Genomic DNA, 19,958 nt, shown 5'->3' on the forward strand with positions numbered 1-19,958 from the left:
CAAAGAGGTACACTTTTTATTTTTTTTCTTATTTTCATGTATTTCTGTGGAAGAAAGGAAATTGTGGTGAAAATACAATAAAACCTCAGATTGTAGATGATCATGTGATTTTATGCATCCATATTATTTGGGGGAATTAATTACACGCACTAATTGTGTGAAAGTAAAATAATATTTTGCTCAGGCAATAACTTCACCATCAAACTCTATGATCATTCCGCTTCCCCACCATTACAAGTTCTGAATCTTGATCATGATTATTCTCTTGTTGGTCATTTGGCCATCAGGAAGGTTTCCAGAACCAGGCCAGGGTTCAAACCTGTGTCACGTGTTTGCTCTGGTGTTAACGCTGTTCAAGATTAAACGTCGTGCTTCTTTGTGGTTTGTCATGTCAGTCTGTGTTATGTTTTGTTTCCTGTTTTATTTTGTTAAGTTTTTGGATTTCCTGTCTTGTGCCTCTGTAGCAGTTGTGAAATGGATGCTTATAGGCTGAAGGATGACAACACCATGGAGTAGAGTTTATTCATTTATTTTGCAAAGGCAGCACAGGGCAGAGTCAGGAAACACAGTTGCAGGTAGGAAAAGTCTACCGCCACAACAAAAGCTTGTGGCTTTTTTAACTGTATTATATCTGTCAAAACAAAAAAATGAATAAATAAATAATAATAATTTTAAAGAAAAAAATACTCTCTTGAATAGAAACAAAAAGAATCACATGGAATTAATATCTCTATAACTCACTTGTAAATAATAATTATTAGAAAACCAGAACAAAAATCAGCATGAAATTATCAAATAAAAACTGCCTTCCCTTTGTTCCTTGTAACGTCGTTGATGTTATTTTGTCCCCAAGCCATGTTCCTTCTCTCTATGCCACGTCCATGATTCTTTTGATTTTTGTATTTAGGATTACCTGCCGTACGTAGTGCCTTTTGTTTGTTCTTGTTTGTTAATTATTATACACTGTTTGTTAGAACTCCCTGCCTCATTTGTCAGTCCTGCATTTGGGTCCTCACCTCAACTTACACATCCTTGACAGAGATGTAACAAGAATCTCTGGGTCTTAGTTATTTTCTATACAGTCCAAGATTCATTAAAAGTAAAAAAAACTTCTTGGACTTGGACTTCTTGTGAGCAATTTCAAGTTTAGACGATGTCACGCTTGGGAAGTAACCAGAGCTGATCTGGAGTAAACCCAGCTCAGGATGAAAGGGTGGTCTGACCAGTGTGATAAAAGTAGAACAGTTGGTTTTAGTACTGATTCATATCCCTGGGTCTAGACTGGAAGCTCAGGACACTGGGTCTGATCTGATGCTAATAAATGTTGGTGATAGAGACCATCTCATGTCCATTCCATATCACTGACACAGATCTTGTCTCTTTAAATATGTTGACGCTGTTTTGTAAGAAGAAACATGAACAAATAAAAGTTCAAACCGAGATGGTGAAGTAGAGGTGTCCAGAGGAGCTTTCCAGACCATCTTGTTGGGAGGCATCAGCGCTAACCACCGAGTCACTGTGCCGCGCTTGAAGTGACCTCTCCTTGTGTTAACCTGGTAGTAGAGAGGGTCCAGAGGAGCTGTCCAGTGCTGAAGTGAGGTTCATCAGGGCTTATTAATTTATAGCCTATGTGAAGTGTCAGGTAGAAGCAATGAATGTCTCTGTTCTTCTCGGTACTGATTTAAATTTTCCCACAAAACTGAACCAAAACAATTCTTATTGAAGACATTCTGAGATTCTGACATTATTTTGAGATTTCAATAGATGTGTGATTAACAAATGTCTCCATCTCTTCCAGTACATCAATGCAGTCAATCAGACAGTTTTTCTGTTGGATCCTGCACCAAGTTCCAAACAACAAGCTGATTCCAACCTGCTGTAAAATGATTCAGGTACTTATTAAAGAGTGATTTGGTTTAGTGAGCAACAATATAGACTCATAATATCACACTGAGGATATTTCACAATTCAAAATGAAATGGTTGGGGAAATGCACATTTTTTGTTATGCATCCATTATTAACTGTTTAATGTGTTTAGAGGTAAAAATTCAAGTTGTGTTAATTGTCACATTCGGAGATGTAAAACAAAGTTTCTACCTGTTTCACTGTGCTACATATATGCTACTATGCTACTGTGACTCTCACATTACTACCATAGAACGATACTGAAATATGTTTGTACAACAAACTACAGGGTGCTTCATATATTTTGGAATGTTAAATGAAATTGTAGTACTTCCTACATGAATAACAGAACATCACAACATGTTTCTTTCTTACAAAATGCAGTAAGTTCTGTCACATACATTCAGCAGCTGAAGATGAGAAGAAGGTGTCATGGAAAAGCCATGGTAACAATTTAGAATGTAAAATCTAAAAGGGTCATTTTAGAGGTTTACTTACATTAAGACTCATGTGTGTCTTACTATTCTTGCTTTATTCTAATTATAACATGAAATTGCACTCGTTAATGAGTGTAGAGAAATAAACAGAGATCAGTACAGCTGCACCTTTCAATAGCTTCACTATCAGACTGTCATATGATGTTGTCAGTATTTGTGTTTATGTGGTGAGGTCAGTGATGGATGCCTTTCCAGCAGTTCCTGTCATCAACTTTGGGACATCCAGAAAGGAAATGGTAAAAGAAAGAAAACATGTGGGTGTGGAGATACTGAAAGCTTCAGGTTTACAAGAAAAACCAGACCATACACACACACAAACACACACACACACACACACACACACACACACACACACACACAGGTAACTTTGTGTTATTACAGTTACAAATACACTGAGGAAGAGTAGTAGGATGTACAAACATGCCCGCAAAAGCGTACATTACTCTCTCACACACATGCTAACTGTGCTAACTGAAAGCTAACTGTGCTAACCGTATGCTAACTGTGCTAAATGTGGGTTAAGTGTGCGACATGTGGCTTAACTGAACTAAATATAGGCTAACTGTGCTAAATGTAGGCTAACTATGCTAACCGTAAGCTAACTGTGTTAAATGTGAGTTAAGTGTGCTAACTGCAGGTTAACTGTGCTCACTGTAAGCTAACTGTTCTTACCATGAGCTAATTGTGCTAAATGTAGGCAAAGTGTGCTAATTCCCATGTTGACAGAGACCCGCGGCATTAGCTCGCGTATCCCCTTCTAGTAATTATTATTATTATTATTGTTATTATTATTACTATTTGTTAATCTAACAGTCCAGTCTTACAGCTGGAATACTGGAAACGATATAGTATTATTGTGGTTTCTTATTGAAAAACAGGAAAAGAGTTTTTTATGGTGGTTTAATATTAAATATAGGTCAAATATTAATTGGAAACAGGGAGTTTCTTTCTATCACTATTTCCAACATGCGGAAACGAACACAAATACTAGAGAATTGAAGGGGCTTTTATTCTGAAATTCCACAGCAGAATGGGCTATTTCCTAGATGACATATTGAGGTTATTTTCTATTTTAAATCAATATTATTTGACACAATTTGTTTTTAGTTCGTTTAAATTTTTATTAAATTGAAATTCATTCACCATTAACCAATCAACATTGAATGACTGACGCTTTTATTTTGAAGGGCTGTTTTTATATGCTCTTACGGTAACACTTCGATTGAGGATGAAGTGCAAAAGAACACTGGTTAAAAACTGGTGAAACACATGAAACCTGATGGTGAGCTCAGATCTTTATCTTTCAGCCTTTATCAAAGCCACGCCTCCAACACATGAATCATCCAATCAGCTGAGGCCGGTAAGAGGAAGGAACCAGGAAACAGTCTCCTCTGACTCTGACTGGGGGTGTTGACCAACAACAAGTACACAACGTTCACATTAGACAAGTAAAAACTCTTCCTGATGAAATGCATTCTGGGATACCTGGCAGTACAAAGTACACACTAGATACCTCCTGATCCGTCCTGGTTAAAGCAGCCAGGACAAGAACACATCCAGGTGGTTCCTGATCAGATGGGACTTTGAACTGAACAAAACTTTAACACAAGAACTGAAGCTGATGAACTCCTGTGTCTCTGCTACAGGTCAGACTGGTTTCAAAGTCACTCTGATGAGTTTTTACAACTAATGAGGGACAACGAGCAGCTTCTTCTCAACACATGAATCTGGAAAGTGTCTGGAAGTCGACCTGAGGTGAGAAACCTGGAAATGTTTAACTGGATCACTCTGATCATGTTGTGTTGTACATTTACACCTCAAATGTTTCCTGATGCTGATTTCAAATATCTATCAGATGCTACCAGGTATTATTCCAGAGTTTACCTTTAATCTGTCAACCACAGACAGTTTGACAAGTCTCAAATATCTTAAACAACCTTTAAAAACTTATGGTTCAGGAGTTGTGTCTGAGTCACGTGTTCTCATCAACGCTGCTACACATCCAGGAAGTGGATAAAACCATAAAGAGAAATAAAGATAAAGACACAACCTGATTTATTGTCACCACTGTTAAACCAATAAAATACTTTCTGCTTCAGCTGTGGAACCACAATAATCTGAATCCACGTTAGAACAAATAAACATCTGTCCCAAGAAAACTTCCATCATTTTAGAGTTTGGATCAAATCAGATCAGATCAAACACTTGAAGTAGAAATAATAAATATCAGAGTCATAACCATTTCTTCATATTTATTTCATTTAAAGTTGGATTATAAATGTGTTATTTTGACCCTGTAAAGACAATTTAAAGGTTTTAAAGTTAATATTTTGATTGTAACAGATCTGAGTCACTGAAAACTTACAGATGAAACACAATTATTATACTCTAACATTCTGGATTCATTAGTTTCTATTTAAGGTAAATATGTCATGGATGTACAGATTCCAAACTTCCACCATTTTAAAATATAACAGAGTAGAAAGTATTGAGAGGCCTTCACTATCTGAAGACTTTACTGTGTTGTAGGTTTCATCTTAAATGGTTGTAATGGTCTCTTCCAGTTTGGCTCTGAGTGTCTAAGTGTCAGTGTAGAGTGTGAAGACACTCCAGTGTTGTCTTGTCTCTTTGTTTGGGCTCATTGTGGAGCTGAAAGGTGAACCATGGTCCCAGTCTCAGGTTTTCTTCAAGGACATCTCTGTATTTGGCTGAATTCATCCTTCCTTCACTTCTGACCAGTCTCCCATAGCATGATGCTGAGAAGCAGCCCCACAGCATCACTATGAAGGATGTGACTGACAGAAATGATTCTTCCATTTCCAGGATTGATTGTTGTCTCTTAGAGAGCCTTTATAATGTAGCATGTGATGACTGGTTCAGAGCTGTTTCTAAGGAACATGTCAGCTTGTTAAAATGTGTGTCCTGTGTTTAAAGGAAGACCAAAGACTCTCCTGTATCGAGCTGAGTCCATGGAGACTGAGCGGTCTAAGGCTCCACCTGTTGACTCCAAACATGGACAGCAGTCTGCTGATCCAGGGTAAGAAATCTAAACTTATACTTCATCAAGTATTGAACACATTCTAGCAGCAGGAGACATAATGACACATTCATCCATCAGATGGTGTTTCTATCATCCTCCTGTGTCAACTCATTTGTTCTGTGAAGGCTTCTAGTTGTTGGCTCTTGGTTTGGACCCAGGTGTCATCCACATATCTGAAGCAGGTGTTGTTCTCTTGAAGGAGCTCAATGCTCTGCTTTCCACTTCCTTCATGTAGAGACTGACCACAGTGGGTGACACTGGAGAACACATGACACAGCCATGTTTGATGTGGAGAAAGCCTCATTGTATCTGAAGGATGTGGTAGTTAGACGGAGGTCAAGCAGGACACATATCTGATGAGAGGTGGACTTGGTTCCATTCTTAAAAGTCATGTCTTCTTTCTGGAAAGAATCCCTGGAGTAGACTACATACTGGAAACTAATCTCCTCATCCAAAACCTGGTCCTCAGCAGACACTATGAACAGTATCTAGAGCTGGAAAATACTCCTTCATGTTTCCTGAAGCTTGTCCTGTTATTTGAATTCAACATTAAACATTGTATTTACATATTATATCCAGTGTTTGGAGGAGGATCCTTCAACAGAAACATGATTCTCCTGAACACAGCTGTGTGTCCATGAAGAGTGACCGGTCTATGAAAGAACCTGTTACCTTCAAAGATGGACACCAGTCTGATGATCCAGGGTGAGACAAACAGCATTTATCTGAACAAACAAAGGGCTTCACATCAAACATTTAACATTAAAACTGAAGAATCCAGAAAGAATTTACTCAGAATGTTGATCCAGGTTGTGTTTTAACAGGATCCATCAGCAAAGACCAGATCCCTCTGGAATCACAGCTGTGTCCATGAAGAGTGACCGGTCTATGGGTCAACCTATTGACTTCAAAGATGGACAGAAGTCTGCTGATCCAGGGTCAGAATGAACACAGATCTATTCATCATTATTCAGTTGTGTTGATTAGTCTGTCATGTTTTAGTCAAGAGTTTATCTGTAGTTTAGTTTCCTCTGTTAAACACCACATTCAGTCATCAGAGCAGCGTTTGTTGTTCTCATCTTGTGTTTGTGGCATCAATAAAATGATGATCATCACCAAAGTGTGTTTGTTAAAGAAGTGAGTTTGAATCAAAGATGTTTCTCCACAGACTTCAGCAACAGATCTCAGTGGTTTCCAGTCATCAGTCTGAGCAGCAGCATCACAAAGACCTGGACTCCATATTCATGGTGAGGAAATGTTCAATCACAGCTGCTACTGCTAACCTCAACAAGCACAAACTACCATTCTGCTTGGAGAAGTTTTCATGTTGCATGCTGACCACAAGCAGCCTTTCACATCAACGTGACTGGAGATTATTATTCTGTTCCAGCTGCTGGAGGAGAACATGGTCAGTTTTATGAAGAAGGAGCTGAAGAAGATCCAGAAGGTTGTGAGTCCAGATTACCCAGAATGCTCAGAGAGTCAGAGGGAGGATGAGGAGGTGTTGGAGGGTGAGGATGAAGAGCAGAGGAGGAGCAGCAGAGATTTATTCCTGAAGATGACAGTGAACTTCCTGAGGAGAATGAAGCAGGAGGAGCTGGCTGACTGTCTGCAGAGCAGTAAGAGGATTTAACAGCTTTAACTGGATGGAAAGAGGAAATGGAGGAAACATGGGACAAGTTTACATTTCTACACTCTGATGTTAATATGATGCAAACATCTGAGTCAGATCTATGAATTCTACTGGACTGAAAACAGTCACATGTAAATGTTATTAAAATGAATGAGTTCACTGATTAATTACATTTCTTGTTTGTTCAGGAACTGGTGCTGGACCTTGTGGACGTAAAGTTAAATCTCGTCTGAAGGAGAAGTTCCAGTGTGTGTTTGAGGGGATTGCTAAAGCTGGAAACTCAACCCTTCTGAATGAGATCTACACAGAGCTCTACATCACAGAGGGAGGGACTGCAGAGGCCAATGATGAACATGAGGTCAGACAGATTGAAACAGCATCCAGGAAACCACACAGACCAGAAACAAGCATCAGACAAGAAGACATCTTCAAAGCCTCACCTGGAAGACATGGACCAATCAGAAGAGTGATGACAAAGGGAGTGGCTGGCATTGGGAAAACAGTCTTAACACAGAAGTTCACTCTGGACTGGGCTGAAGACAAAGCCAACCAGGACATCCTCTTCATATTTCCATTGACTTTCAGAGAGCTGAATGTGGTGAAAGAGAGAAAGTTCAGCTTGGTGGAACTTGTTCATCACTTCTTCACTGAAACCAAAGAAGCAGGAATCTGCAGCTTTGAAGACTTCCAGGTTGTGTTCATCTTTGACGGTCTGGATGAGTGTCGACTTCCTCTGGACTTCCACAAGACTGAGATCCTGACTGATGTTACAGAGTCCACCTCAGTGGATGTGCTGCTGACAAACCTCATCAGGGGGAAACTGCTTCCCTTTGCTCGCCTCTGGATAACCACACGACCTGCAGCAGCCAATCAGATCCCTCCTGAGTGTGTTGACATGGTGACAGAGGTCAGAGGGTTCACTGAGCTCCAGAAGGAGGAGTACTTCAGGAAGAGGTTCAGAGATGTAGAGCAGGCCAGCAGCATCATCTCCCACATCAAGACATCACGAAGCCTCCACATCATGTGTCACATCCCAGTCTTCTGCTGGATCACTGCTACAGTTCTGGAGGATGTGTTGGAAACCAGAGAGGGAGGAGAGCTGCCCAAGACCCTGACTGAGATGTACATCCACTTCCTGGTGGTTCAGGCCAAAGTCAAGAAGGTCAAGTATGATGGAGGAGCTGAGACAGATCCACACTGGAGTCCAGACAGCAGGAAGATGATTGAGTCTCTGGGAAAACTGGCTTTTGATCAGCTGCAGAAAGGAAACCTGATCTTCTATGAATCAGACCTGACAGAGTGTGGCATCGATATCAGAGCAGCCTCAGTGTACTCAGGAGTGTTCACACAGATCTTTAAAGAGGAGAGAGGCCTGTACCAGGACAAGGTGTTCTGCTTCGTCCATCTGAGCATTCAGGAGTTTCTGGCTGCTCTTCATGTCCATCTGACCTTCATCAACTCTGGAGTCAACCTGATGGAAGAACAACAAACTACATCTCTGTTGTCTAAACTATTTAAAAATCTAACACGTCTCCATCAGAGTGCTGTGGACAAGGCCTTACAGAGTCCAAATGGACACCTGGACTTGTTCCTCCGCTTCCTCCTGGGTCTTTCACTGCAGACCAGTCAGACTCTCCTACGAGGTCTGCTGACACAGACAGGAAGTAGCTCACAGACCAATCAGAAAACAGTCCAGTACATCAAGGAGAAGATCAGTGAGAATGTGTCTGCAGAGAGAAGCATCAATCTGTTCCACTGTCTGAATGAACTGAATGATGTTTCTCTAGTGGAGGAGATCCAACAGTCCCTGAGGTCAGGACGTCTCTCCACAGATAAACTATCTCCTGCTCAGTGGTCAGCTCTGGGCTTCATCTTACTGTCATCAGGAGAAGATCTGGATGAGTTTGACCTGAAGAAATACTCTGCTTCAGAGGAGGCTCTTCTGAGGCTGCTGCCAGTGGTCAAAGCCTCCAACAAAGCTCTGTAGGTGGATTTAGGAACTATTTGAAACATGATTCATTTAGTAAATGACAAATAAAACATTTGATGTTGATTCTTCTTCAGGCTGAGCAGTTGTAACCTCTCAAAGAGAAGCTGTGAAGCTCTGTCCTCAGTTCTCAGCTCCCAGTCCTCCAGTCTGAGAGAGCTGGACCTGAGTAACAACAACCTGCAGGATTCAGGAGTGAAGCTGCTGTCTGCTGGACTGGAAAGTCCTCACTGTAAACTGGAAACTCTCAGGTCAGGATACAGCTGCTTGTTGATCAGTTAAATCCTGATTTAGGTTCAGGTTGGTAAAAGTCCAACATGTGGAGGATTTTCCTTCTTCTTCTTGAGTTTCTGATATGTTTCTATCTCCAGTCTGTCAGGTTGTCTGATCACGGAGGAAGGATGTTCTTCTCTGGCCTCAGCTCTGAGCTCCAACCCCTCCCATCTGAGAGAGCTGGACCTGAGTTACAACCATCCAGGAGACAAGGGAGTGAAGCTGCTGTCTGCTGGACTGGAGGATCCTCTCTGGAGACTGGACACTCTCCGGTTGGTATGAACTTTGTAATTCATATGTTCACATTAATGTTGCATCTAAATTGTCTAAAGACTGAGAGGAGGAACAAGATAATACAAACATCTGATGAAGCATCAACATGATACAAACAAGAGAACAAGATATATGTGATGGATGTTACATGAGATGTTGTTATTGAATAAAGTGGAGCTGCCAATAGAGGAACCATTGAAAATAATTAGTGTAGAAACATATGTTGGGTAAACAGTGACCTCATAAAGTTTCTCTCATGAGGATAAACAGCAGCATAGGGACATTCAACTCTTAGTGACGGTTGTTCCATCACAGGTGAATTAGCTGCTATAATGTTTGAATAATAGAATCATAGGCAGGTTGGAGGATGAAGCATTCAGGTAGGAGTGGATACCTGCAGGTCATGAAGACTGGGCAGGTTGATGAGACCAGGACCATAGATGAGTTGTATGGAGCTCCACAGGTCAGAAACATGAAGAAGATGTGAGAGGATATGGCCCTGGTGCATCATGGGAAGTCCCCCAGCAGCCTAGACCTATAGCAACATAACTACAGGATGGTTGTGGGTCACCTGAAGATAGAGAGTCTTTGAGGAGTTGAGGACTAAACACAATAACTTTGGTTTGTCTGAGTTTACAAGTAGAAAACTACAAGTTATCCAAGACTTTATTCATTCAAGTCACGCTTGGAGTTTGACCAACTGATCTGTTTCCTCTGGCCTCATGGATCATTTAGCTGGGTTTCATTGTTGAAGTGAAGTTCTCACATTCTTCACTTCTGAATCAGAACAATGTTTTAATACAATAGAATCAAATCATTTCAGGTGAACAGACAATTTTTATCCTTTTTAACGTCACAAAGATTTTATCAGAATTAATTTTGTAAATCTCTGGAAGTGTTTTACTAGTTGTAGATGGTAAGTCTGAAAAAAGGAATCTTGACATGATACACATTTTTTTGGAACTTTATTTTTATTAAAGAGAATACAAACATTCCTTGACAGTATCAGCATCACAAGTTATGTATGACGGTGCTAAAGACAAGAGCAAAAAAAAAAAAAAAAAAAAAAAAAAAAAAAAAAAAAAAACTTTGGGCCCAGAGAGCTTAGTAATAGGCTACATATGACTGAAAAATAATAAATAAATAAATAAATAGATAAGTGGACATTTAAGACATTACAAAAACATCAGATCTTAATTGTAGTTGAGCAGTTAAAGCCTCTATTCCATACACTTCCCTCAGCTTCTGTGTCCACTGTGCCACTGTAGGTGGCTGTGGAATCATCCATTTTATTGTCACCATTTTCCTAGCAGTCATCAAGAGTATATGTAACAAGTGCTTTTGGTCTCTAGTGTACATGCCTTCAGGAGCTAGATGGAAAAGAAACTGACTTGGGGTAAACAGTATATTAATTCCCAGAGCTTTATCTATCTCGTTCTTTACCCCCTTCCAAAAAGGAAGAATCACTGGGCAATCCCAAAATATGTGTGAGTGGTCCCCAACCACTCCACATCCTCTCCAACAGTATTTTGCAGCTGGGTTATCTACAAATTTAGAAACCCCGGAAGGCGTCCTAAAGAACCTTGTCTTCGTCTTCCAATCAAACTCCTTCCACATGTTACTATTGATACCTTTATGACATCCAGTGCACATTGTTTCCCATTCCCCATCCTCGATTATAATATTTAACTCCAGCTCCCATTTGTTTTTGATATAAAAAGTATTGTCTGGTATATCTAATAACAGATTTCTGTATATATGGGAGACATGTTTTTTATTGGGTAGTTGATGCTTAATTATATTAATAAAGTAAGTTTCTATGTTCGTTGGAGCATTTTTAATTATATTCCAGTCTGTATGATTTGTGATGTAATTCCTTATCTGAAAATACCGGAACATATCACTTTGGGGTAGAAGGAATTTGTCTTGGAGATATGAGAATGGCTGTACACCAGCGTCACATAACAACTGATCAATAACCCTCAGGTTTCTACCTGCCCATCTCTTAAAAATGATATCTGTTGTTGAGGGGGGAAATCTGGATTTCCAGCAATCTGCATAGCCCTTGAGAGGGAAACTGTTCCTCCAATTCTCTTTTGGACTGTAGACCATACTTTTAAGGTGTGTTTCACCCATACATTTTTAATTTCAAATTTCTTCTGGGGCTGCTTATTTAGAAACATTAAAGTGGATAAAGGTATTGCTGTTAACGAACTCCGCTCTATGTTCACCCATCCTGATTCTATGTCATTGTTAATCCAAGCTACCACTGCTGTCAGTTGTGCTGCCCAAAACTAATATTTTAAATTGGGGAGGCTAAGTCCACCCTTGTCTTTCCCCAGAGGGGGTGTTTTAAGTCTCACTCTTGGTCTCTTATTCTGCCATATAAATTTAGATATAAGCTTGTCCAGCATATTAAAGGCTGATGTCAGAATCCCGACTGGTAGAGACTGAAACAAGAACAGAATTCTAAGGAGTAGGTTCATTTTGACAGCCTCTACTCTACCCAAAAGGGATAATGGTAGCACATCCCATCTTGCCAATTCATTTTTAAATATCCCAAATGTTTTTTTATAATTTGCCTCGTATAGTTGTGTTACCTGGGGAGTGAGTACGATCCCTAAATATTCGAAACCCTGTTTAGATCTGCGAAAGGACACAATATCATCAAGTTGACTAGGCCATGTCCCAGATACCATCATCGCTTGTGATTTACTGGGATTAACTTTATAACCGGATACCAGACCATATTCATTAAGACTTTGTAGAAGAGCTGGTACTGAGTGGGCAGGGTTTTCAATAAATAATAATATGTCGTCCGCGTATAGGGCTATTTTATGGTGGTTTCCACTCTCATCCCTTATTCCTTGTATAACGGGGTTACTTCTAATCAATTCTGCGAGCAGCTCAATGCTAAGAGCGAACAGGGCTGGCGAGAGCGCATCTCCCTGCCTTGTCCCCCGTCCCAGGTCAAAGAAATCGGAACACTGGCCATTAACTCTGACTCTTGACCGCGGATTCATATAAAACACTCTGATCCAATTCAAAAAGGTTTTGTTAAATCCCATATGAGCCATTGTTTGCTCCAAAAATGTCCAGTCCAGTCTATCAAATGCTTTCTCAGCATCTAAGCTGAGAAGCATTGATGGAGTCTTTCTACCAGAAGCAATAGATTGTAAATTTAGAGCTCGTCTGACATTATTGGTGCCCTGCCGCCTGGTTATGAACCCTGTTTGATCAGAGTTAACTCATTTACGGATGTGTTTTTGTATTCTATTTGCCAAGATAGAGGTCAGGATTTTTAAATCCTGGCAAAGCAGACTTATGGGCCGATATCCCGTACATTGAGTGGGGTCCTTTCCATCTTTGTGTATGACCGTGATAATTGCCTCTGACCAGGTTTTTGGGGGGTTCCTTTCATTCAGTGCATAGTTATAAACCTGACATAAAATTGGGGCTACTTCATTAACAAAAACTTTATAATATTCCCCAGAGTATCCGTTGACACCCGGAGATTTACTGTTCTTTAGTTTACTAATACTATCTATTATTTCCTGTACTGTTATGGGAGAAGATAGGATCTCAGCCTCGTCCTGTGACAATCTATTCAATTGGATCTAGTCCAGGAGTTTTGTTATTTTATCCTCCATCCCTATTAATTCTTGACCTTCATATAATTTTTTATAGTATGCAGCAAACGCCTCTGCTACTTCTTTTGGTTGGGAGGTAATTCTGTTTGTGTCGGGGTGTTTAATTTTAGGTACCACGTGTTTCCATTGAGCTTTCCGTAACTGAAAAGCCAATATCCTACTTGCTTTGTTCCCCATTTCATAATATTTTCTTTTCACAAATCTGAGCATTCCCTCAGCTTTATATGTGAGTAAATCATCTAGTTTTTGCCTCTCCGGTTTTAGTAATTCTAATGTATTCCTTTTTCTCGATATTTTGTGTTCTTTTTCTAACCTAATCATTTCAGTCTCCAGTTCAAGTCTCCTGGCTTCTCTTTGTTTTTTTATTCTCGATGTAATTTGAATGATATGTCCCCTCACAACAGCTTTGGCACCATCCCATAAAGTAGATGATGTAACATCACCGTTATCATTATTATCGATATATTCTTTTATCTTGTCACGTAATTCCTGTTGGATTAGGGGGTCATTTAGTATTGGGACATTAAGTCTCCAGTATCTGAATTGTTTTTCTTGTCCTAAATTTATTTTCATCTTAATGGGACCGTGATCTGACAAAGTGATGGGTTCTATCTTGCACTCTGTCACTCTGTGCACATCAGCTCTTGAAACAAGAAACATGTCTAATCTGGAGTAACTCCCATGGACATGGGACCTATATGTATAGTCTCTGTCTCTAGGGTGATGATATCGCCATACATCAATCAGGCCCAGTCCCTCCATCATTCCCAAAACAGTAGCTGCTTTTCTAGTTCGAGGCCCCTTCTCAGCAGGTAGTCGGTCCATACTTAAATTTAGTACAGTTATAATCCCCCCCAACCACTATGATTCCTCTCCCTTCATCTGCCAGTTTGGAGGCTATTTTCTTAAAAAAAAAAAAAAGGACAATCCTCATTTGGTGCATACAGATTCAAAAATGTAAATCTATTTTCCCCAATCGTACCAATCACCATCATATATCTGCCTTCCTTGTCTTTCAATACTTTTTCACAGTTAAAAAAAACATTCCTTCTATATAGGATAGCAACCCCCTTTTCCTCCCTCCTCCGTAAGATGCACTGTATATTTGTTCCACCCACTCCCTCTTTAATTTCAGGTGTTCTGCCTCAGAGAGATGTGTCTCTTGTAACATTGCGGCCGAACATTGCAAAGCTTTGAGTTGGTTAAGTATTTTCTTTCTTTTAATTGGATTTCCCAGACCCTTTATGTTGTAGCTAACTACAGTCAAACCATCCATATTACAATTCTTTTAATCCTTACTATCATGAGTAGTCAGCTTATACATGTCAAGTGCACCATCACCTGTTGTAAAAGTCCTATCAGTTGTCAAGGAAGTAACACACAAAAGAACAGAAACTATGTACATTTCCAATAAAGAACATCAGAAATCAAACACAACAACCTGGCTTCCAAGTCCTCAGCTGTCTCCATTAGTGGCCAGTCCCCGTGTAGAACTGGGCAGAGGGTGGCGGGAACCCTCCGGGATAATGTCACATTGTGCAGCGGACCCACTCCGTTGGGTTAACTGCTGTGGCCGTACAGTGGCTGAGTGTAAATCACTCATGAGTCAACTGCAACTGATGCCACGAACCAAAACCACCAGATAATGTGCTATCGTTACATTCTGGACTCAGCTAAGTGTAAATATATATTAATAAGAGAAAAAAAGATATGTATTGCCCAACAACACCACTGTACTTGGAGGGTAGTAAGACCAATTAACAGTAAATTATTGCCAGCTGCTCATAGCTGTCTTCATGAAATAGAAAAACCTTACTTTTTGCTCAACATTCCCAGTCACTTGAAGGGAATAAAACCCTGCATTCTTCTTCTGTAAGCATGCTAACCTCCCGCCCGTGTCTCACACCTGTGTCTGGCCAGCTCTCGCTCTACTTTATCCCGCTCGTCAACTCCGACCTGGATGTTGAAATCCTTAAGCTTTTTAAGCTTAAGCTTTTTCCTCCGATCCCACCATCGTCCTCAGTCGGGCTGGGTACATCCACTTCGCTTTAACGTTTTTCTCCTTCAGCTGTTTCACAACGTATCTGACCTGAGCGCGTTTCCTCTGTAGCTCCGGCGAATAGTCATTATCAAAGTAGATCTGCTTCTCCCCCATCTTCACTGTGCGTTGTCTCCAGGTTTGCTGCAGGATCTGTTCCTTCACTGTGTAGTCCGCGAATTTCATCACGATGGAGCGAGGCGGGTCATTTTCTTTGGTTTTGGCATAAGTGCTCAATCCTGATGTCGGCTTCGGTTAGTGGCAGATTAGTCAGCACCGTCGGCAGTAGTTTTTTAATGAAGGCGGACATGTCTCTCCCCTCGCTTCCTTCGGGAACCTGATACAGCCTTAGGTTTTGCCGTCTGTGTCTGTTCTGAAGATCCTCACACCGTTCAAATCATTCCGCCTCTCGCTGCAGAAGGAAGCCGATGGCTTCTCCGTGGTTGTTATACGCTCCTCTGCGTCAACGACTCTCTTTTCCAACTTTGTTAGTTGTGCACTTAAACTTCCAACTGATGTTTCAAGCCGTGTGAATGCTTCCTTGGATTGGCCTTTAAATTCCTTTACGTCGGCACTCATCTGCAGAATGTCTCCCCGTATTTCTCGGTTCGACTGGGCGATAACCTGAAGCATCTCCTCCAAACTATTCCCGGCGGTACCAGCTTCTCGGGATTAGCAGGATTGTTACCATCAGCTGGTTCCGACGTTTTTTCATCTCCTTCTTTGTTTCTGAAGTGATATCTGGCGAGTCTGTCGCCAGCGCTCGACTTTGTGGTGTTCGTTAGGAATGTTTTTGCTGAGTTTTGTTAATATATCGATTTGGTAAGTTGGTTAATCAGCAGAGCTCCAATTTTTGCGTCCTACATGAACATGGCGCCGCCGGAAGTCCCCCGACATGAGACACATTTAATGTTAAGATCAATATTCTAACATATGAACCTTGAATGTTTCAGGCTGAGCAGCTGTAACCTCTCAGAGAGAAGCTGTGAAGCTCTGTCCTCAGTTCTCAGCTCCCAGTCCTCCAGTCTGAGAGAGCTGGACCTGAGTAACAACAACCTGCAGGATTCAGGAGTGAAGCTGCTGTCTGCTGGACTGGAGAGTCCTCACTGTAAACTGGAAACTCTCAGGTCAGGATACAGCTGCTTGTTGATCAGTTAAATCCTGATTTAGGTTCATGTTGGTACAAGTTCAACATGTGGAGGATTTTCCTTCTTCTTCTTGAGTTTCTGATATGTTTCTATCTCCAGTCTGTCAGGTTGTCTGATCACAGAGGAAGGATGTTCTTCTCTGGCCTCAGCTCTGAGCTCCAACCCCTCCCATCTGAGAGAGCTGGACCTGAGCTACAACCATCCAGGAGACAAGGGAGTGAAGCTGCTGTCTGCTGGACTGGAGGACCCACTCTGGAGACTGGACACTCTCAGGTATGGACACACAACAGGAGCTCACACAGTGTAGGTTTGTCCATCGTCTTCTCTCTGTGGAGCTACTGAGGTCCTCAGAGGATGAACCCTCCTCCATTAACACGTTTACACTTTTAGTTTGTAGTGAAATATACAAAAACTATCTACTGATGGATTGATGTAAAACTATAAACAGATATCAGAGTTCAGATTAATCTTCTGTCACCTCAGTGATTCAGTGAATTCCATCTTCCTCCATCATTGGACCAATGTTTCCACAACATCAAATGAATATTCTTCCTTCCTTCATGTTAAACATCAGTTAGGACTCATGTTGGATGAAAATCCTTCTTTATGTGTGTTACGCTCCGGCTCGCCAGGGAAAAGTGGAGCAACACAACATAACCAGACGTTAAGGTTTTGGGTAGTTTATTGTAGCGTAACTTAATTAACACACAACAAAACAGGAAAGAAGGTCGGTGGATGCTGTTCAAAGCAATACAGAAAACAACTAAAGGTTAGCTACTTGCTAAGCTAACATAAGAAAACAAACAACAAGTAGCATCACTACACCTAGTGTGTCTAATACAAAGGAAAATCCTACCAGTGGTGGAAAATTAGCAGGATCTGCCTAAAACTAATCTACGACCTGGCCACTCTTCACAAACAGAACAAAACTAGAATACAGACACTATAGTTAGGTCCAAATTTAGGCTTTGGTCACATCCTGCCCCAAAGTGCAGAAAACCCAGGCACTACGATCTACAGGATACATACATAAAGCACAGCCAATCAGGAACAAGGGTGGAGCGAGGTCTGGATCGGCAGGATCCCAGTAGACGGCACCAATCATGTCAGAGGGTGGAGCTTCCAGGTCCAGCAGCATCAGGCAGCTTGGTTAGGTTTCAAATACACAACAGAAATAACAAGCTGCAGCTGTAACAGTGTGTTTGTTCCTCCAGGATGGACCATGGTGGAGAGCAGAGGTTAAAACCTGATGTGAGGAAGTGTAAGTTTGACTAATGATGACAAACTGTCAGTTTAAAATCAAAGCTGATAGTTGTGGTATTTATTCATTTAATCATCACTGACAAGAGAATCCTGATCTAAAGTATCACCATTAAACTTTCTATGAATGAACAACAGATCAGTGAGTAAAGAAAGAATAAATCCATCAGATGTGTCACATGTTAAACTGCAGCTGTGTTGTGTCTTTTTCTCTCCATCAGATTTCTGTGAACTTGAAGTCGACACAAACTCAGTCAATAGATTCATCAAACTATCTGACAACAACAGGAAGGTGACATGTGTGAAGGAGGAGCAGCCATATCCTCATCATCCAGACAGATTTAACTGTAACCAGCTGCTGTGTAGAAATGTTGTGACTGGTCGATGTTACTGGGAGGTTGAGTGGAGAGGAAAGGTTTTTATATCAGTGAGTTACAGAGGAATCAGTAGGAGAGGAGACGTTGATATATCAGTGAGTTACAGAGAAATCAGAAGGAGAGGAGACATAAAGGACTGTGTGTTTGGATGCAATGATCAGTCCTGGAGTCTGATCTGCTCTGATGATGGTTACTCTGTCTGGCACAATAACAGACCAATATCCATCCCCTCGTCCTCTGTCTCTCACAGAGTCTCAGTGTATGTGGACTTTCCTGCTGGAACTCTGTCCTTCTACAGAGTCTCCTCTAACAAACTGATCCACCTCCACACCTTCAACACCACATTCACTCAACCTCTCTATCCTGGATTTACAGTCTGGTCTGGTTCCTCAGTGTCTCTGTAGGAAGGAAGGAGAGTCTTTAAAGTGACAGCAGCTTCAACTCTGCTTTAAATGTTGATGGTGGATTCTCTTTGGTTCACAGATGAATCACTGACTGTGATTTCATGTCAGAATATGTTTTTATCTTAGAAGTAGTGAAATAATCTCCTAACATGTGGATTTTGATGCTAACGTGTATCTGGATAATCCTGGACTGATGGAAGTGAATATTATTTTGTTAAGCTGTGTTTTACTGTGTGCTGTGTCTCCTGTGTCTGAATGGACATGAGACATTAATGAACTCTGGTCTCTACTCCACCTTTATATCAATCAATGTTCATCATCGTTATTAATCAACCTTTGGTTTTTAATCATTAATCTTAATGAAACTCAGTTCAGTCTAAACCAATAAATAATCAGATATAAAAGGATCAACAGGACTTCATCATCATCTCATCACTTATTAAAACTTTACTGAATCAACTTTAATGTCCTTCATTGTTTTTCTTTGTGTAACTGTTTAAAAGAGACTCAGCTACAATCTACAACTATGAGATTATTTTTCTCTCATGACGACTTTTCCTCACACTCGTTGTTGGAGCCATAATAGTTAAATGAAGTAAATAATGACTGAACATGGCTCCTCCCTCCACTCTTTGCCTTGATAATCAGGTGAGATGAACCAGGTGTGTGGAGCCTTTTGTGTCTGAAGTTGAGAGGTTGAACAGTTTGATGAGCACAGGTCTTAGTGGAGGTGGCTGTATACTAGGGGCCTCTGGTTTTACTATGTGCAGTAATGTTTATAACTATAAACAATAACACATGTTAAACTTCATTATTTCATACACTTGTATATATGTGCTTATATATTCTCACCATGTGCAGTAATGTTTGACTGTAGAGTGTTGTGTTCGGGCGCATCTATGGTGTAAATATACGTCAGTAAGAATATGGAGAATATGATGCCTCTCATGGAAGCACCGTTTATGTTAAACACTGCCCCCTACAGACAGAGCAGGTCCAGGTTATGCACCATAAACATCAGGCTCTATTTGACCTAGAGGGCGCTATTTACGGTCCACTCAGGTGGGTTATTGGCTCAGATTAGTAAAATATTCATACTGAAATATTAATAATTACTATGAAACATTAATATATAATTAACATTAAGTCCACCTTGGGGCACCAGACAGACAATTTACCAAGAATCATTCTCATGAAGGTAAACTATTAACACAGAACCCGTTTAATAATTAACTTAATAATCACAAACAGTGGTGCCCTATTAATAGTAGCAAACCTGAAGGATTTAAGAGTTCTACAGTGTAGAGGTTTGTGTGTGTGAGTGTGTGTGTGTGTGTGTGTGGATGTGTGAGACCATGTGTGTGTGTGTGTGTGTGTGTGTGTGTGTGTGTGTGTGTGTGTGTGTGTGTGAGCTCAGACAGTGGAAAAGATGGAGGCTGGTTGCTTTGTCCTGAGACCAAAGGAGCCATGTG

At 40.7% G+C, this 19,958-nt stretch overlaps 1 protein-coding gene across 1 annotated transcript; it reads left to right on the forward strand.

Annotated features, from left to right (window-relative positions):
- The first annotated feature begins 3,879 nt into the window (after window positions 1-3,879).
- LOC125022768 (protein NLRC3-like) lies at window positions 3,880-18,606 on the forward strand. The gene is made up of 12 exons (XM_047609696.1): window positions 3,880-4,158; window positions 5,338-5,440; window positions 6,023-6,148; window positions 6,253-6,381; window positions 6,612-6,690; window positions 6,834-7,062; window positions 7,265-9,059; window positions 9,141-9,314; window positions 16,251-16,449; window positions 16,567-16,718; window positions 17,660-17,706; window positions 17,927-18,606. Exons 2-12 carry the CDS (start codon window positions 5,373-5,375, stop codon window positions 18,484-18,486), a joined length of 3,558 nt encoding a protein of 1,185 aa, XP_047465652.1. The 5' UTR covers window positions 3,880-4,158; window positions 5,338-5,372; the 3' UTR covers window positions 18,487-18,606.
- Window positions 18,607-19,958: the final 1,352 nt, after the last annotated feature.

Source organism: Mugil cephalus, chromosome 16, assembly GCF_022458985.1.
Source record: "Mugil cephalus isolate CIBA_MC_2020 chromosome 16, CIBA_Mcephalus_1.1, whole genome shotgun sequence".
NCBI lineage: Eukaryota > Metazoa > Chordata > Actinopteri > Mugiliformes > Mugilidae > Mugil > Mugil cephalus.

Excerpts from the sequence above, each read along its gene's own strand:
- LOC125022768 (XM_047609696.1), top strand. The coding sequence starts at position 5,373 with ATGGAGACTGAGCGGTCTAAGGCTCCACCTGTTGACTCCAAACATGGA. Across the intron at positions 9,060-9,140 it reads AAAGCCTCCAACAAAGCTCT|GCTGAGCAGTTGTAACCTCT; the intron begins GTAGGTGGATTT and ends ATTCTTCTTCAG. Across the intron at positions 9,315-16,250 it reads TGTAAACTGGAAACTCTCAG|GCTGAGCAGCTGTAACCTCT; the intron begins GTCAGGATACAG and ends TGAATGTTTCAG.